The sequence below is a fragment of the Phascolarctos cinereus genome, unplaced genomic scaffold (genome assembly GCF_003287225.1).
Source record: "Phascolarctos cinereus isolate Bilbo 61053 unplaced genomic scaffold, phaCin_HiC Scaffold_2;HRSCAF=192, whole genome shotgun sequence".
NCBI lineage: Eukaryota > Metazoa > Chordata > Mammalia > Diprotodontia > Phascolarctidae > Phascolarctos > Phascolarctos cinereus.
In genome coordinates this window covers 371252347-371280344 of record NW_027555625.1, presented here as the reverse complement: position 1 = coordinate 371280344, position 27998 = coordinate 371252347, and the positions used below count along the sequence as shown (strand labels likewise).

General features: G+C 39.3%; 1 protein-coding gene across 1 annotated transcript in view; it reads right to left on the bottom strand.

Moving 5' to 3' along the window:
• Positions 1–424: 424 nt before the first annotated feature.
• Positions 425–27998, bottom strand: part of CTNNA1 (catenin alpha 1) — a 154255-nt gene continuing 126681 nt past the window's right edge. The window contains exons 11-18 of the mRNA XM_021005074.2: positions 18167–18323; positions 10065–10265; positions 9620–9771; positions 6600–6710; positions 5038–5219; positions 4573–4678; positions 3804–3938; positions 425–1828 (exon numbers count right to left, since the gene is read on the bottom strand). Coding sequence (XP_020860733.1) covers positions 1541–1828; positions 3804–3938; positions 4573–4678; positions 5038–5219; positions 6600–6710; positions 9620–9771; positions 10065–10265; positions 18167–18323 — 1332 coding nt within the window. The 3' untranslated portion in view covers positions 425–1540. The remainder of the gene's footprint in view (positions 1829–3803; positions 3939–4572; positions 4679–5037; positions 5220–6599; positions 6711–9619; positions 9772–10064; positions 10266–18166; positions 18324–27998) is intronic.

Here is a 27998-nt window from a genome sequence, read left to right as displayed (position 1 = left end):
AGACGCTGCCAGTGTTTAACTAGTTTTAGTCGACTACATGAATGTATTACAAGTGAAGGCTTTGAATCGTGGGGAATGTGTTAATACACAAAAGAGGGCATGATAATTTTGTTACTACCTTGGTTAAACTATTGATCTTCTAAAAAAGTACATATAAAAGTTCTGTTAGAATCAATACAATACTCTTTCCTGTTTGATTAGGTTTGCCATCCAATCCTATTTCATTCCCACATAGGAGGATCACACCCTCAGAAGGCAAGGGTAAGATAGGATAGTTTTTCTTAAGAGACTGTGGGAGTTATGAAAAGAGAAAAGGTTGGGTCCTAGATGGGGTAGGGGATTTAGGCAGGACACTTAATCTGAAAATTGTACCTGATGAAAATAGTTTGAGTGGAAAGGGGAGAGAAACTTTGGCCCACTTGGCTGGATTTCATCATGCACTTTATTGGGAAAAGTTTGTGTAAAAAATATTCAAATTCATAAAATTTAAATAAGACAGTAAAATTATACCTTGTAGCTATAGTAATCGCTATAGTAACCACAAATAATGTAAAGTTGAAATTATTGCCTGAACAAACACTATTTTGCAAGGCTTCTTTTACAAGCCCAAGGCAGAAAACACTGCAATTATTAGAAATGAGCACAATGACAAATTTGCATTTGAATACTGGGAGAAAGCAAAAAACATGTTACTATTGCAGCACCACAACACACCCGCTGGAAAGAGCAATTTTATTAATGTCCTGCAGCAAAGTACATTAGTAATTTGTAACCAAGCATTAAAATTCTCATCCTGTGTCCTAAAGAGAGTAATCCGTTTTCTTCATGATGCATGTTGTTTTACTGAATTTCTTACAGATTGTCATTTTGCAGACATACATGAAATCCCTCACATAAGGGATACTGCCGACCTTGGTAAACACTGGGCTCCCCAAGACGTCTGAGTGGGCAGGCCTGGGTGCTTACGGGCACCTTTTAATTTAATAACAGCCTATCTATCTATCTGCCCAAAATGGTTTCTCTGACGACAGCCTTCTCCACAGCACAATGTACCCAAGTGCTCTCTTCCAAATCCAAAAGTTTGAGTTAGAAAGCTGTAGGATGTGACATATTTTCTCACCAATTTCCCTCCTGAATACTACAAGCAACAGTCCCCACCTTTCTGTTCACTGCTGACACAAACCTCTCGATCACAATGCAAACCTTCAATCATGGAGACAGACACATCATGATACAATAGTGTTAGCAATCTCTTTGGTTATAGTTTTTCTTCAAGCTTATATTTTTAAAAAAATGCAACTAAAAATAATGCTTCTGGAATCTAAAGGCATCCTCCACTGAAATACAAGCTTGTTCTCATACTGGTATCACATGGTCAGGTTTAAAAAAAAAATCTACATTCTCATAGCATCTAATATCAACATTATATTAAGGAAATACATTTGAATGAACAGGAAATGTCTATGATTCACAGAAGCCATTTGAAGGAAAGTTAGTTTAGAGAAGACAGTGGCAGAAGGTGTGACCGGCTGAAGCCGCTCTAGATACTGTCCATGGCCTTGAACTCACTGAGGGCCTGCACAGGATTCACATGCTTCTTCTGAGACGCCCGCTTGATTTTCGTCTGGGTTTCATCCTGTTTTTCTCTCTTCACCAAGGGCTTCTTTTCTGGGGCCTTCATCTTCCAGGACACAGCAGGGAGGTTGAGAGAAGCCATTCCCTGGGATTTCTGGTACTTGGTGGAGGCCACATAGGAAGCCTTCACAGTCTGTACCACAGCATTCATCAGGTTCTTGGCTGCCTGGATCAGGGACATTGCACTGTCCACCTGGGGTCACAAAACACAACATGCCTCTTAGAGACTTGGGACGGAGGATGGTTATGCACTTAAATCAAACTCAATGCCTTTTTCCCCTCCAGGAATCGATATCTAGAGTTCCATCAACTATATCTGTAACGGCACTCTTTGGTTGGGTGATGGAATTATACATTCTGGGATCTGTGAAATCGTTTTAAAAAACATCTATATTCCAAAATCATTGGTTTCTTTTGTAATCCTGTGCCTTTTAAAACACTGTTCTAAGGAGGGGAAAATGAAGAATCTCTGATCCACACTGAGTCCCAGAGGAGGACAAAAAAAGGGGCATATGTATATGGGTCCATCTTAGGACTGGCCTGGGCAGATGGTGTGTGTGGTGGGCAGGGGTCGAGACCTCTGTGCATGTAAGGAGTTAAGATGTTGTCCTGGAAGTGTAGATGCAACTAGAGGCAGGTAGGGAGACCACTGAAACCATGGGAAAGATAGCAAAGATGTTAAACTCTTTTGCTTCATGGTAGGCATAGGGGACTAGAGAATCAATACTGCTGACATAGTACTTCTTGATTAAAATATCAGTGAATACATGAATATGGAAGGGAAAAAAATTATATTCTAACTTCCCCTGACCCATAAATGAAATTTAGTATTTCCTTTTATTTGGAATGTAGACCAAAAAAATTACTGTGAGATTAACATTATTTTGTGTCTATAACCAGAGGCAAAGAAGAAAAAAAGCATGGGTGGTTCAGATCCTCATTTCAATCCAATGAGATAGAAACCCAGGAGAAAGGCCTCAGAAGCCCACACAATTTTGGCTAAGACTATGGGAGATCTGGGGGTCAGTGAGGCAACTTCTGCATAGTCATGTGGTGCCTGGGGGTTAGATTAGAGCCTCCACCTACAACCTAGTGGAAATTTCAGAAACCTCTCTTATATGAAACAGGTTAGGAGGAATCCCCTGTAAACCGTATTCTCTCCAGGATGAGGAGTCACTGGAAATAAAGAGGGCACTTCAGCTTTGAACAGTATTGCCAACAAGAGCCAACAGGTGCCTGGTAGTTGGGTTAATCATCTCTGGCTGACATCAATGCCCATTACTTCGATTACAACCAGATAAGTTTGCACTTATAAGCAAAGATTTTTTTTCCCTTCTGTTTTCCTGTACCTTACATGGCTCCCCCTATTCAGCAATGCCAGAACTGAGATAACCGAGATGGGTGTGCCAGGCAGCAGGTCTGCAAGGCTCATTCTAGAATGCCAGTGTTTAACTCGACAGGGTCTGTACCGCCTGCCTCACTTGTACTTCTGAAAAGCAACAAGGGTCCTAAAAGGCACTCGCTCTAATGCATTTGTCATGCCATAACTCCTTTCAGAAACCCCCGATTTTCCAAATTCCACCTCGATGGTGGTGCTAAGTGTAAATGCCTGATTCAGCCGAGGCTGTGGTGAGCTAGGGGCAGGGCCCAAAGGGACCCACACTTTGAAAATCACAGCTCTCACTCAAACGAGGACTGATTGTTTCTAAGGTCCCATTTGGAATATGATCATCTGTGTATAAGTAGGTTCTCCAAGCTGCTGGCCCATGTGTCCCACTTTACGTGACCATATCTTCTTTATGACTAAGATGGAAAACTCGGAGGGTAAAAACATTTCTTTCCAAATTAGTGATAATGTTCTTGGCAACTGCTCTCAGCTGCTTTCAACAGTACATGGCTACATGGCTTAGGGCCACCAAGGAATGTATGTTCCATATCTGGTCTACTTACCTTTGTTTTCTTTTCCCCCAAGACCTAGGTCAGATATCAAAACCTTGGGCAAAGTGTGTTTTGGGGTCTACACTGTGAAACAGCTACCTTACTGGCTGTGTTTACTGAAGGCCATTTCAGAGTATGTCTGTGTCAGGCCCCAACTAATATGAACCGAGTTTGTTCAGACCTAAGCAACTTTATTCACATTCAGTAATTTACTTTTTAGGAAAACTCACCCCAGAGACAACAAGCTCCCCACCCAGGTTCTGAACCTCTGCCTTGACTTTGCTGCAGATGTTGAGCTGATGGCAGTAGAGAGCGATGCGCTGTAGATATGCAAGGAGGTCCTGTTTGCAGGCTGAGTCTGGACACTGGAAGGTAAAACAGTATTTTTAACCTAACAGTCCTCTGAAGATAGATAACAGCTCCTTTGTAAAGCACCGTGTAATGCCAGCTATTACTATCGGCGCCTGGGCCTGCCCACGAAGGCTGCAGCACAGAGATGGACTTGCAGCACAGACTCCCTTCTAGGGGGAGGGAAAGCAGGCAACTGGGATGTGTCTGGAACAAGCTTCATGAACTAAGATAACACAAGTTACCTAATTACATCCATAATGTAATGTGGGGGAAAAAAAAAGAAAATTAAGGAGACATAAAAGCCAGTCAGATGATGAAATCCAAATGAGAAAATTAACATTCATGAAAATTGCTTTTAAAAAATTTCTATATTATGTTAATTCTGCTAAAAGCAAATGCTGGTGGTTCAGATTATATACAATAGTATAACAATTCCTGAGGAATCTGGCTCAGTGGTTGTTTTTTTTTTTTAACCTCAGCAGCATTCTATACCTCCAGCTGTGTTCTCTACCTCCAAAGTTGGATGTCCCCAAACTGTTCTTTGGCTTTCTCCAGGAGGTCATGGATTCTTTGCAAATGAGAATGAGTAACAACTAAGAAATAAGGATTGCTTCCATCACTCATATCAGATATAGCCCTGATACTCACATGGTCTGCGATGGTTCTTCCCAACTTATCCATCCTTGATCCTGCCTCAGCAATTTTCTTAGCTGCACTAATTACATCTGATGTGTTTTTAAGTGGTCCTTTGCCTCTGCAAAAAACAATCAGAAAACACTCATAATCAAGGCCAGAAATACTAGACCTTATGAGTAAGCAGTGAAAGGCTGGCACTTGGGCAGAGGGTGTCAAGCACCATATCCTCCTAGGGACCTCTTTAGGGGAATCTAGTCATAAGCATTAGGAGGGGGCAGAAAGATAAAGGGGGGGGGCGCGCGCCCAGCGACCAGGGTGGTCTAATACCCCTCAGAAAATGAAACCCTATAAGGGATGTACTGTGTTAACTTGCTACTAGAAAAATCTCAAGGATACATTGGCTCCTTTGTACAGGAAGCATTCAAGACCCCTCGCCCTTCTCCCACTGCTTGCTGAAATGTGGCCACGTGGGCTCACCTGGTGAAATCTGTCATCTCCATCATGATCATGCACATCTGTTTGGCCAGCACAATGATGTCATTGCCACTGTCGTCCCATTTGGACACCTCAGCATCCAGCTTGCTCTTCTCTTCCTGAAAGCTGGCCACCTGCTCAGCAATTTTAGCTTTCTGTTCTTGGGGAAGCTGTGCCATGATAGCCTGAAATAACGTCATAAAAAGAGAATGCAGTTCTCCAAGCACATCATCCAGTCAGTCATTCCTATTGGTTTTTCCAAGAACGTTTCCAACAGGCAATCTGTGACCCACAGACAGGATAATACCATGATAGGCTTCACTGTGCCTGAAGGGTTATTTCTTTTCATCTGGAACTGAAGTTTATAACAACTTAAATTACCTACCAACCTGCAGGAACAAGTTCTTAAAGGGAAACCGAGTGAGATCAGCAGAAGGCTGATGCAGCTCTGTTCACATTCTCAAACTCCGCCTTCTCTGGAAGGAGCTAACTTGTGAAATGGCTTCCCCAGAATGCCAAAAACCGTATGTTTTTCACTTTAGCATAGTGCTTTACGTCTGACTTTTTTTTCAAGGTGATTCAGAAGTAGTTTGGAGTGCGTGCTTTGAAGGAGGAAAGAGAAATCCACTGGGGAATAGAAATCCCTACCATGTGACCCTGCATTTAAGTTTCATGAAAGCACCATTTCGTTTTCTTGGGGCTCAGAAGCACTTCCACAGGTCCAATGACAACCTTTGGGATGAGGCAGCAGATGGTAAAGGGAGGTACACAATGGTCCAAGAAGGCCACAGGTCTCTGACAACTCAAGACAGGCAGAGTCCTCATCCTGAGTGCAAGGAAATGACCATAGACCAAGGAATTCTGGAATAGTTTCTCCTAAGTATAGTTCCCAAAGTTAAATGTCAGAAATGTGACTAATAGGGAACCACTGTTCAAGTGATTTTAGAAGAATGAAAAAGCCTATTCTAGTAGTTTTTCATGGCATCCTCCCAAGAAGACAAAATGGTAGTGATTGAAGATGCAACACTTCAAATACATGCAATAGCATCGGCTATTTTCCTCAAATGTAGCGTTGCTAATATTTCAGCCATCAAAAATTAATTTTTCCCCATCTACGCTAACATTTGAGGCCTAAACAATAGTTTGCAAAGGGAAGGGATTGGCTTTGGATGAAAGCCATTGTCATTTCTTGGCTTAATGCATTTTCTTGAACCAAAGACTTCATTATCTGTGTTTCATTTCCACTGGGAAAGAGCCATAACCCTATTCTAAAGGGGCAGGCTTTCCTTCCTTGGGTTTTTTATCTGAACTAAATGTTAGAAATACTCTGGAAAACTCTGCAGCCTACTCAGCCTCAATACAGTAGTTTTATTTGTGCCTTAATGTTCTGCTTCATTTCTACTGCATGAAAGAATAAAGAATGGAGGTCAAAACACTGATAATATATCTTCTGCAAGAAAGAGCAGATTCAGGTGGCTGTGTATGTGTATGTGAGTGTGACCACACAGTTCAGAGGGGGTTAAACCGTTTAAACATCCATCTTCTCCAAGAAAACATATCCTTACTCGAGCACTTTGACCAGCAATAAGTTGATCATCTTCAGTCTGGATACTTGTTCTACTTCTAACATCAAAGTCTTCAGTCTCAAAGTCAGAATCATCCAACTCTTCAGGAGTCTAAAACCAAAAAAAAAAATTTCAGAAGTCTTGTTAACATTTCAGATGAACCAAATTCAGCCTGCCACTTTCAAATGATAAATAAATCACACGCGTTCTAGCCAGAAAGTCACATTAGGGAAAAGACAGGACAGAAACTACTCTTGGTACACTGTGGTGTGGACCAAAGTTTTGTGGGAACATCCTCTAATTCATGGATAACTGCTTGGGGATAGACACTTGACGGCTCAGGATAATCATTTACAGATGAATCCATGCAGAGGCCATGTCATATTTATTAAATACACTGTAAAAAGGATCAATATAACACACTCAAGATTCGTAAGACAATATTAAAGAACAGTTAGTAGGTTTCAGCAACAGGGTCTCCAAAACCTTCATTCATGTTTTCACCATCATCCATGCTCATAAACTTTTAACAAAGCGCAAAGCTCTTGTTTAGAATATAACTGAAAACAAAGCCTGCATAGGGTTAATGACATTGGTAGTAAACTAATTTGTAGTGTCCATGTGGAGAGCTTCTGACTTGTAGTTAGCTCAATTTCTGTGCAGAAGACTAAACTCAAACAGCCTAACTTTGGGTTCTGTTTAGTTTTTGACAGCTCCAGGCAACTGAAAATGTAGAACAAAAGATTTTTTCATATGTACTATTTCCAAATATGACTAATTGATTATACCAGAGGTATGAATTACAATCACACGTAATCTGCTATAGCTTTTTTGTACAAGGAAGAAAACTGACCAAAGTGACCAGCTGATCCCTCTGCCACCCAAAGAGTCCAGGCACAGCTTTGGGAAGGGTCTGTTTTGTTGCCCCAGCGGGGAGGAGCTAGGATAAGTCTGATTAAGTCTCAGTATTTAAATGTTCACTGCTGAGTTAAGGCTAGTCATTTCCCTGTATGTGTGCAGGACACCATGGATTTCCTAGATACTTCCAAATAAAGGCAAAGGTGAAACCTATTATGGAGAGAAGCTGCTGCACTGAAAATGGAGGCTTCTTATGTAGCATTAAGTCTCACACCTTTCCCACCATACAAAAAAAGAGAAAAATTAACAAAAATCATGCCCTATCTCAGGGTGACAACATTTCCAGACTATAAGTTTTTTGGCTATTCCAGGAAGACAAAGCAAATGATAATAGCAACAAAGAAGTGGAAAGGAACTGGTGGTAATGTTAAATGCAAAGGGGAGTTAACATTCATAGGATCTGATAGTTTCTGCAAACAAAAGTCTACAGATTATTTGCTGCCGGTTAAGAACCTTTTCTATAGATATTATACAGGCCCTATGCCTACGAGTTCATGAACATCAGGATTTCCAGGGGAGGAAACTTCCACCAGTGAAGGTCACCATCTTCTTGGCAACTCTGAACACTGTCATACTGGTTCGTTTACAATGGGTAATTACTCATAACGATGTGGTAAAAAGGCAGGCACACATACAAGGTTTATAGATAACAAAAACTGGTACAAAGGCTATCCATCATGATAAGGAGTCAACTAGTAAAGGAAAGGGATTTTCTAGCAAGCTCTATGAGCTCACTGCCTCATGTGATCTCCTCCGGAAAGGGCAAACATGACTGGCCCAATGCCACCATCTTTCCCTGCAGTGAGCGGTCCTCAAAGTAGGTCCAGCCTTCCTGCCCTGGACCTAAGGTGGACATCTCACCAGGCCTCCTACAGCTCTAGCAGAAGGTAATTCTCAAGATCTCACGTATTTCTGATAACATTTCTCATGTTCTAAAACCATAAAAAGACCCAGTGTTTTCTGGAAGCTCTAGGAACAACACATTTCATTAATGAGTGAATCTAAATGAGCTCACAGGCAAGGGCCCTGTTTTGTTGCATTCATACATGAGAGCCTTTTAGAAGCCCATGTAAACTCAGACCACAGGCAATCTATTAATCCTCCTCTTTGAGGCCTTATGAAAAGGGAAAGGGGAATTGAGATTTTCTCCTTATTTTGTTTTCCTCTGCCTAAAGAGAAAGAACTAACCTTGAGAGATATGACTGTTGGGGAGGGACAATTGGGTTAAATGACTTGCCCAGGGTCACACAGCTAATACATGTCTGAGGCTGGATTTGAATTCAGGTCTTCTTGACTCCAGGTTCATAACTCTTCATCTGAGTCTTGAAGTTGATTCAAGAGGCCAAAGTTTAAAGCACCCATAACCAGACTTTCCTCTGACTAGATATTTGATTAGATTTTAAATAAAATATACCACTGATACACGTTAACATGTTGTAGTAGAAAGAGCCCTGAACAAAGGCCTGTCTTCCATCTGTTGGTCAGATGTTTACCTTCTCTAATCTTCCGTTTCTTAACCTGTGCCCGGCATAAGCACTCGTGCTTTGTTAATCTTGATGACAGCCCACATACACCTTTTTTTTTTTTTTAAATCAGGACATACTAGACACAGCCAAAGGAGCACACAGTGAGGGGCTGGGGAGAGGTATCTGCCCAGGGTCACACAGACAATGTCTTAAGGAGGATTTAAACCCAGGTCTTCTTGAGTCCAAGTACAGTGCTTCATCACCTGTGCCAGAAGAATTGCTAACACTTGTTTCAAGAACTACTTGTTTTGGTAAAATAAATTGAAATTCATTTAAAAGATATTTTAGTTTTAAGCTATCTAAGACCTAAAATTTTTAGCCTAGAATTGAATCTTTGTCCCAAATTAAATTGTCATATCACACCTATTTGGCCTTACCCTGCTTTGACAAAGTTTTGGTTTTAGGTTGCATTCAAGAGTCATTTTTGACAACATAATTAAATACCTGGTTTTAACAGCTTTTAAAATCATGATGTTGATATACTGTAACTGAGTCAGCTCAGCCCCAGAATGCTGCATTGCTGAAGCTGAGCAAATGATGACGCACAGTTAAACTGTCTCAAATACAGTTCCTCACCCTTATCATCAACACAGCTTTTCTGATGTCCCGAATGCCATCATACACCAATCGTGAGGCATCAATAAATTCATTTTCATCCATTGGTTGGGCGGGATCAGAACTGAGAGCTTCCACGGCAGCTTCCACTTGCTCAGTAAAACGTGGCATAACTGAAATAAAATGACAGTACCATGGGTCATGTGGCCCATCTGATGTTATAACTTCTTCAACTAGCTTTTATAACAGAATCGATACCCCATTCCTTAAGTGCTTATGTTTATGACTAAGAGGCTGAATTCCTTAAAAGTAAATGATATTTATTACAGAAGAACTAAAATGCAATTATTTTCCATCCAGATTAACCATTCCTCTTCAATAGAGTGGCAAAATAATTTAGTATGGGTTGCTACATTCTAGTTGCCTGGATCCCCAGGAAACGAGAAAGACATTCCCCCAGACCCACCTGTATTCGAAAGCAGTCTGGTGGCCTCAAGAACCTTTTCAGTATAGACTCCAGGTTCATAGTTATCCATCTCTGAAGTGACAACATGAATGACTCTGGCTGCCCGACCCCGAATGGCACCAGCAGTGCGGTCTAGACCATCAACATCTTTTTCTTGGAGAGCAATTACACACTTGTTTACGTCTTCCAAAATGTGATTCTCTGGTGAGAAAAAAATCAGAGAAATATTTGAGGACATCTTCTAGATATGAAACTTTAAAGTAATCAAACAATTGGTGTGGCAAACACAAACTTAAGTAACTAGGAAATATGAATAAAAATCCTGTAACTATAAGGCTCAATATTAACTTAGGGCACAAATACAAGTCACAAGTACTTTTCTCTATCTAAGAAACCTAAATTATTTCACTCCCCTTATAAAAGTGCTATTTTCACTGAAAATTTTAAACCCAACCCAGCAACTTGCTCTCTGTGTGACAATGGGCAAAGTCCCTTCACCTGTCTTGCCTTAATTTCCTATTCTGTAAGAAGCCAGTAGTGGCAGGAGGACTGGATTAGACCAGTGGTGCTTTCTGTATGCAAGTCAAAGCAAGATTTGTCCTCAGTGAATTGCCTGAGTTCCCAAAGACCCCAGAAGTACAGCAACTGTTCATGGGCCCAATCCAAATGTTTGGCACAGAAACTTTAGCCTAGACTAGTCAGCCCCATCTTAGGCAACTAGACCTCACAGTGATGGGTACTAGGTTTAGTGTGGCTACAAGAATGGCTTCAGCTCTTCCTCTGAATTTAAGCGATTGCCCAGCCTGGCTCTCTCTCAACGTCTGGCCACACTAGGCTGCCTCCTGTGCCAGTCAATTCAACTCAACAAACACTGATGAAGAATCCACCCTGTCTAAGCACTGCATCAGGCAGTAAAGAGACAGAGAACGGACAGCCATCACAAGGAGCTCTGCCTGTCTACTAGAAATCTGAGGATGAATATCCAAATGACACAAAAAGAGAGACAGACAGAGACAGAGAAAATGCAGTGGCAGCTGGGGAGGCTCCAAGGTCTTCAGGAAGGAGGAGGAGGAACAATCTATGAACAGGTGAGATCCTTCACCAATGTAGAGACAGAAATCTCAGCTAGAACATCAAATTCAGGGACCAGTAGGAACAGAATGGAATGAACACAGGACTGGAAATAAGAAATATGGTGGGACACTGGATTACTGAGTTCAATTCTATCTGGTTCCTTCAGAAAGATATCTTTATGGTCTCTATTCTGATCTACTGTTCTACTTTTATTTTATTCTTTTATTTATTTATTTTTTAAGCAGAACCAAACTATTTTGAGACCGATTCTGATTTTCTTAGAGATAAGTAAATTGAGAAGTGCAGGTTGGGGGAGAAAGGTTCCATTTTGGACACGATGAGTTTGAGATATCAAATGTCCATAAAGAGATGTTCTGAGGGAGAGAATTTGGAACTCAAAGATTAAAATGTTTTTACAAAAGTAAAATATCAAATTAAAAATGTTTTCACAGAATTTAGGATAGAGTGAAGAATAATCTGTATAACAATGTGGGAAAATTAACTAAAGACATGAAAGGATACAAGGGCTTTCCAAATAACCTAAAACAAAGGAAAGATAGGAACTTTCGCTAAATAAGAAAAAGGAACACATTTAATTTGTGAATTTTTAAAAAAAGCAATTAAATAAGTTGAACTATAATTCAAATTAAGAATTAATGAATCCCCCCCCCCTGGAATCAGTTTGATAAATTAACAATATTAGCAATAATTTAGGAGAAATGTTTGAAAATGAGCCATTCTCCAATTGTTAAATGGTCTAAGGATATGAACAGACAGTTCTCAAGGGAAGAAACCCAGGCTATCTGTAATATGGAAAAATGCTCCAAATCACTACTAATTAAAGAAATGCAAATTAAAGTAATTCTGAGATTTCAACTCATATCCAATGAAGTGGCAAAGATTAAAAAAAAAAAAAGGAAAAATGATAAATGTTGGAGGAGCTGAGGGGGAAAAAGTACCATGGATGTGGTGGTGGTGTACAACCACTCTGGAAAGCAAACTGGACCTATATACAAAATCAACTACCACTGCAAGGCCTATACTCAAAAGAGATCAAAGAAAGAGCAAAATATTTATTAACAACTTTGCTTTGTGTCGGCAAAACAAAATAAAAACTGAAATTAAAGGAGATGTCTATCAATTGAGAAATGGCTGAATAAACTGGGACAGATGAATGTGATAGCATACTATTGTGCCTTAAGAAATGAGGAACAGATAATTTAAAAGAGATACAGACACTTAATGTGGACTGAGACAGAGTAAAGTAAGCAGAGCGATAATCTGTAACACTTCTGTTATAAAAACGAAAAATTCTGAGTTTTAAAAACTAATGAAACAAGGGAAACCAAGAGAACCATTTGCACAATAACCACACCGCTGCAAAGACAAACCCTGAAAGCTTTAAGAACCACCATCAATACAGAGAACGAACATCCATGATCCTGCAAGAAGGGTGATGGGACATGTTCTCCATTAAAAACATGACAGGTTTAGGGTACACAGTGATACACACACACAAACACACACACACACACACACACACACACACACACACACACACATTTATATTTGTAAGTGGCCATTCAGGGAATCTGTTCTGCTTGACTATGCATAACTGTTACAAGAAATTTGTTTTTCCATGTAAAGACTTGCACGGTCAATGCTGAGTGAAGTGAGCAGAACCAGAAGAATGTTGTACACAGTAACAGCCACGTTGTGTGATGACTGATATAGGCAGACTTAACCCTTCTCAGCAATACAAGGATCTAAGACATCTCCAAAGGCCTCGTGATGGAAAATGCTATCCATATCCAAAGAAAGAACTATGGAGTGTGAATGCGGATCGAAGCAGACTATTTGCTATTTTTTTCCTTCTGTTTTGTTTCCTCTTTCTGGTGGTTTCTCCTATTGGTTCTAATTCTTCCTTACAACATGACTAATGTGAAAATGTTTAATAGGAATGTATATGTACAGCCTATATCAGATTGCGCTACATCCTGGGGAAGAATGGAGAGAAAAATTTAAAACTCATGAGCTTATGGAAGTGATTGCTGATTAATCAAAATAAATTAATTAAAAGTACTGAATGAAAAATAAATTTGTTTTTCTTTTTCCCCCTTTAATAGGGTGAGAGGGAGAAAAAATTTCTGTAAGTTTTTTAAAAACAGAAGTGAGATACAGATGTGAAAAATACTGCATACATTCTGAGGTAAAGTCACTGCATTATCAGTTTTACTCTTTTACAAAAGACATCTCAGAAACTGTTTTAGATTTAATGTGACTAAATAAACTGATTCCTTATTTAAACAGAACAAAACTGAGTTTGGGTCAACATTAAATTTCTAAACACCTATCATCGTAAAAATCTGATAAGTTTACCATACTTTCTTTTTAGGGTGTGGTGCCTTACACATAACAGATACTGAATAAATATTGAGCACAAAATAAGAAACAAGTTGTGATGAATAAACTACGTGATATGGATTAAAATTTAGTGGGCTTAGCTAGCAACTCAAAGTTATAAATCAATATTGTACCAACTAGATTTCCATGGAACTTCATTCTAAGTGCCATTAATTTCAATTACATCACTGAAATCTTCAAGTAAATGATAAAGGCAATAAACATTCAGTTCGATTCTTGGCAACATCAGAGGAAGGATGGTAGATTAAAAAAAAAATACTGACAAGTACCAACGTTGAGGGGCTATAGGTAGACTCACTACTACACTGCCAGTGGAGCTAAGTATGAGTCTAACCATTTAACAAAGCATGTTGGAATTGTATTAGAAAAGTCATTAAACTGTCTATCACCTTTGACCCAGCAATCATACCACTGAGCACTTACACCAAGGAAGCCACAATGCAGCAAACTATTACTAGCAGCTCCTTTCTGTGGAATGCAAATGTAAAGGAATCCAATTACATTGTAAGAAATTAACTATTTGAAGAATGCAAAGATACATGAAAAAACTTAAGAACTAACGCAGAACAAAGCAAACAGACCTGGAAAATAAAATAATGAAGAAAACGAAAACAATCTTAAAAGGTGGCGAAACTGATTAAAACGAACAACCTTAATCCCAGAGACCGAATGGTTAAACAAACACACTTCCCTCTTCTAAGGAGAGTCAAGGGAGACCCGAGTTTAAATGCTGCTTCTGACACTTAGTAGCTATATATGATGCTCCTGGACAGATAAGCCACAAGCTCTTCCATCAGTTTTCTCCCATCAAATAGTATCAGATACTTGCAGTACCTCTTACAGGGTCGCTTGTGAGGCTCAAACAAGATAATGTATGTAAAAACTTGCAAACGTTCAAGTGCTATATAAAAGTCAGCCATTATGGCAGTGAAATGTTGCACACACTATAAAGATAATTGTGCTGATTGATTTTGCTTGGCTTCTTTTGTGTTACAAGGAAAATAAGTGGTGTAAAAATCAAAAGGATCAATAAAACCTAAAAAATATATACTGGATTTTGAATCAGGATATATTGCTTCTAATCCCATCTCTGACACCAACTATTTTCACCCTTCATAGAGCCTCAGATTTAAAGGTGGGAGGGACCTATGAAATCACCTACTTCAACTCGGTCATTTTACAGATAAGGAAACTGAGGCCCAGAGATGGTCACAGAGGGAGCAAGTGGCAGAGCCAGGTCAACTACTTCCAAACCCCCTACCCTATGCACTATATTATGTTCCTTTGGCAAATCAATGGGCCCAGCAATAGATTATATGTATTTTGCTTGAGGACCTCTCAGCTAAAATCTGGGGTAACCACAAGAGTGCTAATTCATCACTGATGCTTTAGCAACTCACAGACAGTCTACTAAGAAGCAAAGAGATCTTTTTATTTAGCAATGTTAGAAGTCATAACTATCAAATTTCCATTGCTATAAATGGCACCACTACCTACTGTAGTGCTATCAATTTCAGAAACTGATCAATTTAATAAATTTAAAGGAGTAGCCCTATTGTTCTAGATACATGCCAATTCAAGAAGGACAGCTTAAAATTAGCAAGGTGGTACATTATCCCAAGGTATTTGCTGCTCTAAGTTACCTAGCCATAAGAGTAATTATACTATCAATTTCATTGATGTAGTCTTTATTAAAAAAAAATACACAAAAAATTTACCACATAAGCATAAAGATGAGAAGGGTTAAGTACATTTATATGGAAAGAGTTAATAACAAGCTCAACTGGAATGAAATTTTAAAGTCTTTATCACTGATAAATTTCAAACTTTTATTTAAAATTGCAGATAATATAAATATATTCTGCCTTGGTTGAATGCTTTCTAACATCTTATGTGTTCTTTAATACTTACAGGCAACATTCTGAATAGGGTTCATAGAGGGAGTCCAATTAGAGAAGTTCTGGGAGTGGTTCAGTTATACTTTGATGATCTTAAGAATGGAAAGAGAAAGGAAGAGGAATACACTGGAAGGGAGGGTTGGGGGTGTGGGAAAGGAAGGACAGGGAAAATTATCTCTCATAATCTGGGTTGTACAGACATCTATAGGGGGTGGGGGAAGGGGCTCAGTCTCATCTGAACTGGCCGAAAGAAGGAAAAACACAAACACACATACGTATACAACTGGTTACATAAATACATTTCACTCAACAGTGAAACAGGAGGGAAAGGGGTGGGGGGGGGGAAATCAAAGGGAGGGGAAGTTAAGGGAGGGGTTAGTCCTAAGCAAAACAAACCCAAAGATGTACAAAATTTCGATAGCTCTTTTTGAGACAGCAGAAAAAACCTGCAAGTCTGAACAGTGCTCATAAACTGGGGGAATGGCTGAACACTTTTGTGGCTATTAGGAACATTATTGTGGCTATTAGGAGTTAGGCATGGCAGCATGCAAACTTAAACGTTACTCTGAACACCCTGGGAGAATCACAACTTCTTTATCCATGTCTTTAAATTATTGTTATCAAGTAGGAGAATGGATGGTTTAACAACCAAACTGCAAAGGCACCTGACCTGCTTAAGGTTACTCAGAAGAAAATAAAATGGTTCCTATATTGCAATGACCTTACAGTGATTTTCTTGACCAGTAACCCCATAGTCTACCACTAGCATCTTCTTGACATAATGTGATATACTGTAATCTCTCAACTCTTTTTCATTTGCTAACTAATGTTTCTAAGTGAACTTAATGGGAACAGCTAAGTAACAAAAAAAAAATATCTCCCTCTATGCACTTAGGGCTAGCTATCTTGTGATGTAGTATAGTATATTTATTTTTTGCCTGTGAAATGGTAAATGCCTTCATTTCATTCCATTAAGTCAAACTACTCTTGCACAGAACTATGTATATTAGCATAAATTTTTAAAAATACACTCCAGACAACCTGCATATTTGTTAAAGAATTCAATTTCTCTTTCATGTACTTTTGTTTTCTGTGTCTCACCCTAAAGGTAAATGCCTACATTCCATTCTGCTGCTGCAGAATTCCTTTTGTTCTAAGTGATTTGAAGAATGCTGCAGAACATTTGTTTCTGGTAGGTTGTAGTTTGCCTCGGAGGTCTACAAGGAGGTTTGCAAAATGCTTGGAGACAAATTTCAGGACATACAAAACCTAATCAGAAGAAGGAAACTTCAGGAATGTAACATCCAGTGAGAAGTCTTTTCATTTAAATTTCAAATTTTTTTTTAAAATTGTTTGCTTTAAAGCACATAAAGAAAGATAGGGATCTTGTTTAGACCTATGAAATAATTCTGTACTTCACTGGAAAAACAACAGAAGGCCAAGATTTCCCAAAAAAGCCATAGCTGCATTTCTGGCACCTGTCTGCAGGTGATTAAATAGCAAATACTCATATCTGTTGTCTAACCTGGATTTTCCTCACAGTTCCTCTTTTTCTCAGATTAGGCACTTCTGGGTAATTAGCACCTTGAAGCTTTCATACATACAGCTAATGGATAATTCTTGAGGAAGGCAGTCAAAGAGGCATTACAACACTGATATAGCAGAATACATTCTAACCCTCAAAGAGGTCACTGCCAAAGCAGAGTATCCTGGGCATATTTAAAGCCTACTGTTTCCACTGAAAATTTCCTAAGTTCTACCTTACATCTGTGACAACAAAATGACTACAATGGTTGTTCCTCCCCTCCATGCAACCACATGGCTCTGTGAATCCTGCTCTAATGCATTCAAAGAACACTGGAGGCATTTGCTAAATGGAGAATGCATTTATATTTACTCAACTCTGAGGACATGGAATTGAAATTTATCTCAATGCAATAAAGACTATGAATTTCATTTGATAAACGTTTTCTATACAGATGCAATTTACTATGATGTTACTGCTTTATGTTTACATAATGAAATCAAATATTTTTATAAGGTAAATTACCCAGATTATTTTCTACTTCATAATTAAATGGCACTTAAGAATTTCTTCCCTGTTTTCTCTCTTGTGTATCAGACAGAGAGAATAGTTGCTGTTGCTTTTTTTTAAAAAAAGAAGAAGTTCAATAATCATTTTACATGTGATGGAAAATATTTTTGGAAAGGAAAGACCTCCCTTTGGAAAAAATAAATACAAGGCCAACATCTGGGCTACCATCTCCTCACAAAAGTTCTCCTTTAAGCAAAAAGTGCTCCCTGTAAGCTGGTGGCTTTGGGTGTGTATAAGTCAATTTAATTTTCAAAATATGACAGCAGAACTTGAATAAGCTTTGGTGAGGCTTGCCAATCAGACATGGAGCTAAAGAGTCATGGATTGTATCCCCAGAGTCAGAGGGAAACATTCCCAACTCCAAGTAGCAGCCAGCTTCTAGAATGCACACTGGTTAGAGGGGAAAGAACACGGAATTGCTCAGTGCAAACCAGTAGTGATGAAACAAGCAATTTCAAATCTATGGTCAATTTGTTCTATCTTTATTATTTTTTTTAAATGACAGATACTGATGTTGCAATGTAGAAAAATAATTTACCACTTAGAATTCTAGGCTTTTCTTATTTGTTACAACCTAGATTAAAGTAAATCTAAGTAAATGATCTTATTACCTGAAACAGCCAGGAAATCATCAATGGAAGTTATGTCATCCACAGCGTCTGTCAGAACCCGGACTTGCTTTTCCCACTGTTCTTTAAAAAGGTCCATGTTTTCCTGGGCCAGTTTACTTTGTGGTTTTGCAGCCAAAGCCAATGCAGCATTAATAACCTGAAAAAAGATGTCAAAGCATGCACATTTAATCTCATTTTCAGTGGCATGCAATTAAATCAGACAAGCTGTAGTTGGTTAGAAAACTTAATAGCTACCGTCTTCCCCCAAATGCATTCCTCCAGAGTTATACCCTGCTGGAGCAAACCCATGGAGGTCACTGGACCAAAAATTGTCCCCATGTTCTACTTTAACCCTAACATTCATGGAAAAACTTTTATTAGCAAAATGAGAAATTTAATATCTATCTTTTCAATTATAATGTTGCACAGAACAGTTAGTAAAGCTTTATATTTCATATAATGAAAAGTTAGCAATACTTCCTTTATGATGACAAATATAATTTCCTCTACAAATGGCCTACTTTGAAAGGCCCTTAGATATAATCTAGACAAATCCTGCCACGTTAAAGGTGAAGAAACTGGGACCAAGATAGATAGCTTAGGTGACTTGCCCATGGTCACACTGAGAACAGTATAATAAAATCCAATGCAGAGCCACTGAATCTCAATCCAGGGCATACTCTAAGAGACTCTATACACCAAGACTTCCAATACAGGATGGACTTGGAAGATCCAGGTTCAAATTCTGCCTCCTACTGTTACTAACTTTATAACCACAGGCAAATAATTAAGCTCCTCTAAGGCTCAATTTCATCATCCATAAAAAGAGAATAATAACATTGATTTATGTCACGCATGTCACTTAAATTCTTGGTGATTCATGTAAGTTGTAGAGAAGATGGTAACCTACATTGATAGAGGAAGTGCCTCACTCGGAGGTCCTTATACCAAGACGGTCACACAATCTCTAATGCTTAGAAAGGTTTGTCCAACCTAACCTTCAACTTTAATAATAACATGGTTTATGGTAAAAGGGCGTGAATGAACGAACCCATCCAAGAAAGGAAGATAGTATGAAGAGGACAATTTAAAGGAGATACTTCAAAACTAACTCAAGGTTATGAAAAACAGATTTATAATTTGCCTAGTCACTAAATATAGGATCTTATGGATCCTACGGAAGTTATAGTTTTTTAAATGACCCCAAGGTCACCAATAAAAACTCTTAAGTAACTTGTGAGAATCACCATTTAAAATTAAGGTAACTCAATAACAGCTATATGTTTGACCAGAGATGAGATGGAAAGTAAGTCTTATGGATCTGTTTAATCATGTCCAGGTGCATTTTGCTAGCATTTCTACATTCCCTATAATGCCCAGAACCCAAAAGAGATGCTGCCTAGTCCCTGCCTGAAAAGCAGAAATGAAAACCCACTAAAATAGGTACAATAAGGAAAAAAAAAAACAAACAAGAAATGAACTCCCAACAAAAAGAACCAAGCTTTCATATGCCCTGATCAACATACTGAGATCATTTTATGCTGTTAAACAAAAGGCAGCTGTTCTCAAATCTTTTGTTTTCTTTTCTTTTTTTTAAATATAGCATGCTTTGCCTTATGCTTCACCATTAGATACAGCTACTCTATCAAGTATTCTATGTTATGGTACTGAAAGCCAAAGTGATAAAAGTTTTAAAACTGGCTTCATTTGATGAAAAGATGCCTTTGGACTGCTCTATCATGGCACAAATCCTGGATATGGCAGGTGGGGGGAATCCCGAGAAAATCTCTCCCAATCATACAAAGATCTTGTGCATTACCTGAGGCCTCTGTGGATCTGTAATGTGTGAGCATCAGACTACCTCATTTGATAAGTTCTTGAGGGGAAAGGAATGAACTGGGTTGTTACTTAGTGAAGAATAGCTACTAGATTCCTGGGTCATTCTTCAAAACTGCTTTCTAAAGAAACTAAGTTACATGGAAAAGAGTACTGTCATCCAAAGGCAAAATGTTCACCGGCTAGCGTGCTAAAGATTAGTTAAGGATAAAAGCTACAACTATGTTTCCATCTACCATGGATGTTCTTCAAAGGGTTCTACTGTCTCAAGTCCCAACAGACTGCCTGGAGTTGTGATTATTTGCTGCTTTCCAGTCTGTCAGTCAAACTAACAGAATCAGGGCTCCTGCAAGTCTACAGGGATGAATCTATACCGCAACAACGTTTAAAAGGGTACAAATGGAGGAAAAGGAAGAATGGATAACTTCCTAGAACTTGGCTTTCCATTCAGTTTGCCTAGGGAAGAAGAGAAAAGTGGTTAAATAGAGGCTGCACAGAATTCACCTCTCTCATAGTCTATAGGAAAGGCCATGCATTAAAACCAGGCAATACGAATTATTTAAAAGCCACTTTTGTATTAACTGAAATGTGCAATGCACTCTTGCAGAAGATGGGATTTGAGCTAAGTCTTGAATGGAGCCAGAGGTAGAGGTAAGGAGGGAAAGCAGTCCAAGTCTGGAGGGACAGCCAGTGAAAAGGTATGGATGGAGCTGAACGAAGGCGTGTTCTGTGCAAGGAAGAGAAAACAGAAGGCTAGTGTCACTGGACTGTAAAGTACATGAAGAGAAGTAAATAAGGAGCCTGGGAAATGGAGGGTCCAGGTTGAAAAGGGACTTAAGAGGTAAAGGATTTTATATATTTGATCCTGAAAGTATTAGAGAGGAACTGAAGTTTTATTGAATGGCGGTGGGGAGTGTGTGATGTGGTCAGACGTGGACTTTACAAAGAATGGTTTGGAGTGGGGAGAGATTTGAGGCTGGTAAGATCTCCACTTCTGCAGTCTTTCAGTGTGGCTTCTGATCTCAACACTAAACTAAAACTGTGATGGACAAAGTTACCAATAGTTTTTTAATTGCAAATTCCAATGGCTTTTTCTCAGCCATTTTCTTATTTGACATTGTCGCCCCTCCCATTCCACCCCCCACACCCCAGGTTTTCTTATCCTTGCCCCCGCACACTAGGATATTCATTCTTTCTGCCTTCCTTTGACCTCTGTATCTTCAGGGCCCTCCCTGGTTTCCCAGGAGACACAGAGGGACCTCAGAGCCCTTGGGTACCTGTGGTGTCCCAAAAGCTGGGCTGCCTCTGGTCTCAATGGGAGGCTCTGTTGGGTTGGTGTTAGTTTTATAGGAGAAGGGGAAAGAGGAAGGGTGGCAACTGCTTTCCTACTGACTTTTGGCTGACCTTTTGTGCAGTTCTGTGGTGAGAGAAGTCACTGTAATTTCCCATTTAATTTTCTGATCATTATTTGGTCACATGTAAACTGCATGGTTTTCTTGGAGTCATCCTAATTTCTTCACCAGTTACCAAGTCTCCTGTCTCTACAACATCTCTCAACTCTGTTCCTTTCTCTCCCATCACATGACCAGCAAACCTAGTTCAGGCCCCATCCCCTCTCACCTAGATTGTGGAAATAACCTAACTGGCTTCCATGCCTCCTGCTTTTCCATTCTCTCATCCGTCTTCCACATCAAAAGTGAATATTCCTAAGGCACACATCCGATCTCATCACTTCCCTGCTCAACAAACTTCAGTACCTCCTTATGATCTCTGTCTAAAACACACTATTTAGCACTTAGAGCCTTTCGTATTCTGGTACCCATCTAATTTCCAGTTTTATTTCACGTTCAGGCTTCACACACCGTGTCTCAGCCAGACTAACAGCTCCCTCTCCATTTGCTGTGTTTTTTAACTCCACCATAATCTCCAACAAGGAATAAACTGATCATTATCAGGACAAACTCATCAGGGTGGAGACGGCTTCAGCCTTCTTGCTTCTGCCTCTGCTTACAGGGACAGTAGGACTAGACAAAAACAAACAAGTCCTCCCAAAGCTTCAGCTCCATCATCTTCATCAGGTCCCCACCCCACCCCCAATACTGAGCTTCCTTTTGGGTAGTTTTCCCTTGTTAGATTGTAAATTCCTTTAGGGCAGGGGCTGTCTTGCTTTTTTCTTATTTGTATCTCCAGCACTTAGCTCATTGCTGTTACTACTATTATATTTTGTTTCAATTATGTCTGACTTTTCAGATCCCATTTAGGATCGTCTAAGCAGAGATACTGGAGTAGTTTGCCATTTCCTTTTCCAGCTCATTTGGCAGAGAGGAAACTAGGTAAGTGACTTACCCAAGGTCACACAGTCAGTAAGTTTCTGAGGCTGAATTAGCACTCAAGATGAGTCTTCCTGACTCCAGCCCTGGCATTCTATCCACTGCACCACCTAGCAGCCCCACTGAACTCATAGTATGTGATTAATATCGTATTGCATTGTATCTCTATCTTTTCTTGTTATTTTTGCTGTTGAAAGGTACACAGGTAGCAAGGGACAGAACTAGGATTTGAACCTTCTGACTCCAAAAGCATCATTCTTTCCACCGTGGCTGTTACTGTTGTTCAATTGTTTTCAGTTGTGTCTGACTTTTCATGATCCCATTTGGAGTTTTACAGATGAAGAAACTGAGGCAAACAGGGTTAAGTAACTTGCCCAGGGTCACACAGCTCATAAGTATCTGAGTCCAGATTTGAACTCAGGTCCTCCTGACTCCAGCTGGTACTCTATCCACTGAGCCACCTAGCTGCCCCTGGGTGAGATATGACATCACAAATGAGGAAACTGAGCCTTAAAGATGAGAAATGCTTTTCTCAAGGTGACAAAGTGAGTGTGAGAGACAGGGTTCAAACCCAGGTCTCTCAGGACTCTGGATCCTAATTCTTCACACTCCATGACGCTGCCTTAAATGAGAACATATGTTCTCAGAACAAAAGAAGTAGGAATCTAGCTTCCCAACCCTCAAACCTGGGAAACATGTTTGAACGTTACATGTCCTGTACTGAAGTTATCATTTTAATTAGGATTGACTAGACTGTACATGTGAATCTTTTTCAGACTTTAAGATCATTTATATAAATACTCTCAGTAGGTGTGATCAGCGTATGTTACCATCTGTTTCAGCCGATATGTGAAAGCATTGTCGCTTTTCAAGCATTTCTAAACCAAATGTGGAACCAAAGACATTAAAAATAAAGTGCTGATATGGTAAAATGGTAAATTTTTGAAATGCCAGTTCTCCAGAAATCTGCTTAAAAGTGCTTCTATTCACTGTGATTGTCTAAAAAACTCTAGATTTGGTGACTAGACTTCTCTTTCTGTGCAATTCTAGACAGACTGAACTGATGGTTGAAAAATGTCCATCGGATAAAACAATTCTAGCATTGCCATTACACTACAAAAAAGATTAAGAATGCTTCTGTAAAGGACCTATGAGGAAAAATGCTATCTACCTCCAGAGAAAGAACTGATGGAATCTGAATGCAGATGAAAGCATACTGGGTTGTGTTTTTTTTTACTTTATTTTTCTTGACATTTTTTTGTATTTTCTTTCACAACATGACTAATATGGAAATATGTTTTGCATGACTGCACATGCATAACCTTTATCAAACTGCCTGCCTTCTCAATGATGGGGGAGGGGACGGAAGGTAGGAGAGAATTTGGAACTCAAAATGGTAAAATATGAAGGTTAAAAGCTGTTTTTATGTGTAACTGGGAAAAGATAAAATTAGAAAATTGGAAAAATACTAATATTTAGTAGATCTCAGTTAAAAAACAAAAGGACTGCTTCTAAAAAATACATTTTCCAAAAGGCAGGTGACTTGCTTTAAGGAGAGACCAATCGTTCAATAGCAGTCATTTTAGTTTTTTTAAAAGGTTCACAAGTAGGGGAGCCAAGATGGCGGAGTGAAAAGGTAGTTGCTGTCACTCTCCCCTATCAACCTCTGAAAATCCAGAAAATATCACCCCAGAAAAAAAACAAAACCCTGGAACACCTGAACAGGAGTAGCAGTGCAGTAGCCCAGCAAACGGTCGCCCAGTGCCTCAGCAAAAACAAGGGGCCCCAGGTGGATAAGTACCCTGCGGCTTTCATCTGGAACGAGGTGAAGAAAACAACCTAAAGGCTTCCTAAAGCCTTGGCCTTGCTGATTCCAACCCAACACCAGGTGAGCTGTAGGACCCCTGAAGCCCCCAATTGTGAAGAGATCCTGAAGCCCAGGTGGTAGGGCAGGCAAACACCAACACCTGGACCTCCGAGTGCCTCAGTGAGGGCAGGGGAACCAGTGGAAATCAGCTCAGAAAACCACCAGCTGCCTCAGCACTCTACCACAAAGGAATCTCCCAGTGCATTAGCAGAAATGAGGGAGACAACACTGCAGCTAAAGGAAAGGAAAAGCAGGCAACCTAGAATTGCCTGAAAGTTCCAGCCTTGCTGATTCCAGCCCAACACAAGGTAAGCTGCCAGAAACCTACAGCCTCCAATTGCCAGCATAAGAGGCCCCAGCACGCAAAACCAGTGACCAAGACCTAGCTCCCAACACAAGAAGCTTGGGTCAGTACCCTCTGTGCCCCAGCAGGAGAGCTCAATCTCTTTAAAGTCCAGGGAATAAAGAAACACCATGAGTAAAAAGAAAAGTACCACAGATTCATATTATGAGAAGATCAAGACAGAAATTCTGAAGAGGACAACATTGTCAACAAACCCACATATGCAACAACAAAAGGGATTATGAACTGGTCTGAAGCCCAAAAAGCCTTCTTAGAAGAGCTCAAGAAGGATTTTAATAGTCAAATGAGAGAGGTAAAAGAGTCCTTCAAAAATACAATTGGCCAGTTGGAAAAAAAATACACTGAAGAAAACAAGTCCCTAAAAAACACAATTGGCCAGTTGAAGAAGGAAGTACAAAAACTAACAGAAGAAAACAATCTGTTAAAAACTAGAATTGGACAAATGGAAACTAATGTCTCTATGAGAGAGCAAGAATCAGTCAAACAGAAACAAAAAAATGAAAAAATCGATGAAAATGTAAAATACCTCATCAGTAAAACAACCGACCTGGAAAATCGACTCAGGAGAGACAATTTAAAAATTATTGGACTACCTGAAAATCATGATGAAAAAAAGAGCCTGGACAGTATCTTTCAGGAAATCATAAAGGAAAACTGCCCAGAAGTCCTAGAACCAGAAGGGAAAATAACCATAGAAAGAATCCACCGATCACCACCTGAAAGAGATCCCAAATTGACAACGCCAAGAAATATAATAGCAAAATTCCAAAATTACCAGATGAAAAAGAAGGTGCTGCAAGCAGCCAGAAAGAAAGAATTTAAATATCATGGAACCACAGTCAGGATTACACAGGACCTTGCAGCTTCTACATTAAAAGACCACAGGGCATGGAACATGATATTCCGTAAGGCAAAGGAGCTTGGAATGCAGCCAAGGATCAATTACCCAGCAAAAATGAGCATCATTTTTCAAGGGAGGAGGTGGATATTCAACAAAATAGGAGACTTCCAAACTTTCCTGATAAAAAGACCAGAGCTCAACAAAAAATTTGATCTTCAAGTACAGGACTCAAGAAGGACTTAAAAAGGTAAATGGGACAGAAGGATACAATATGTTGTTAATAAGGGGGGGGTGTTTAAACCCCTACAAGGGAATATGAGACTTGCAACCCTTGAGAACTGTATTGTTATTACACCTTGTTAAAGGAGTATACATAAAGAGGGTGGATATTAGTTGACTTTGATGTAATGATAAAAAAAAATCTAATCAAGTGGGTTAAATGGATCCAAATAAGTGGATCAATCTAATCTTAGAAAAGGTACTGAGAAAGGAGGAGGCAGACAAGGGTAAATTACATTACAGGAAAAGACACAAAATCCTATTACAGCAGAAAGAGGGGGGGGAAGCATTGTTTGAACCTTACTCTCATCAGATTAGGCTCAAGAAGGGCAATATAATCAGTTAGGTATAGAAATCTAACTTGCCCTATAGGCAAGGCAGTAGGAGGGAAAAGGGGAAAGAAAAGGGAGAGGGGAAAGAAAAAGGAGGGGGAGAAATACGGGAGGGAAGCAGCAGTAAGACTAAAGGGGAAGAAAAGAGAAAGGGATAATAAAAGGGGGAAAGGACTGAAGGAGGCCATGGTCAAAAGCAAAACACTAGTGAAGGGGAGAAAGGAAAAAGGAGAAGGAAAAGCATAAACAGGGGGGGGAAAGGATGGAGAAAAAGACACAGATAGTAATCATAACTGTGAATGTGAATGGGATGAACTCTCCCATAAAACGGAAATGGATTGCAGAATGGATTAAAAACCATAATCCTACAATATGTTGTTTACAGGAAACACATTTGAAAAAGAGTGACACATACAGGGTAAAGGTAAAAGGCTGGAGCAGAATATATTATGTGTCAGCTGAAGTAAAAAAAGCAGGGGTAGCAATCCTGATCTCTGGTAAAGCAAAAGCAAAAATAGATCTAATCAAAAGAGATAAGGAAGGAAACTACATTCTGCTAAAAGGCACCATAGACAATGAAATCATATTACATTAAACTGAAAAGTTTTTGCACAAACAAAGCCAATGCAACTAAGATTAGAAGGAAGGTAGAAAATTGGGAAAGAATTTTTACAACCAGTCTCTCTGATAAAGGCCTCATTTCTAAAATATATAGAGAATTAAGACAAATTTATAAGAACATGAACCATTCCAAAACTGATAAATGGTCAAAGGATATGAACAGACAGTTCTCAGATGAAGAAATTAAAGCCATCTATAGTCATATGAAAAAATGCTCTAAATCGTTATTGATTAGAGAAATGCAAATCAAAACAACTCTGAGGTACCACATCATACCTATCAGATTGGCCAACATGACAAAACAGGAAAATGATAAATGTTGGAGAGGATGTGGGAAAATTGGAACGCTAATACATTGTTGATGGAATTGTGAAATGATCCAACCATTTGGAGAACAATTTGGAACTATGCCCAAAGGGCTACAAAAATGTGCATACCCTTTGATCCAGCAATAGCACTTCTAGGGCTATATCCCAAAGAGATCAAACAAATGGGAAAAGGACCCACATGTACAAAAATATACATAGCAGCTCTTTTTGTGGTGGCAAAGAATTGGAAATTGAGAGAATGCCCATCAATTGGGGAATGGCTGAGCAAGTTGTGGTATATGAATGTAATGGAATACTATTGTGCTATAAGAAATGATGAACAGGCTGACTTCAGAAAAACCTGGGAAGACTTATATGGTCTGATGCTGAGTGAAGTGAGCAGAACCAAGAGGACTTTGTACACAATAGCAGCCACATTATGCCATGACTAAGAATGTTAAACTGAACCCTTCTCAGCATTACGAGGATCTAAGACATCTCCAGAGACCTCGGGAAGGAAAATGCTGTCCACATCCAAAGAAAGAACTATGGAAGTCGAATCACTATCACTTATTTTTACCTTCTGTTGAGTTTTGTTTCATCTTTCTGATGGTTCCTCCTTTTGGTTTTAATTTTTACTTACAACTTCACTAATGTGAAAATATGTTTAATGGGTATGTAAATGAAAAGCCTATGTCAGATTGTGCGCCATCTTGGGGAGGGTAGGGGGGAGAAAAAGGGAGAAAAATTTTCAACTCAAAAGCATATTGAAAAAAAATTTTTTTAAATAAAAATTTAAAAAAATAAAATAAAATAAAAGGTTCACAAGTAAAGCTTACCATGGAGGAGGAGCTCATAGGAAACAGACCTAGAAACTGGTTGGATGGCTGTGGGTATGGGGTAGGTTCAATGCACATATGGATACCCAATCACCCAGACTAAAGTCAAGAGCAACCAAGATTTTATATTTTCTATTGAAGTTGTAAAAAAGTGATTTTTGGCAAAATTTCATTTCAAAGTCATTCGCATCTTTACACTACACGAAACAGGATAC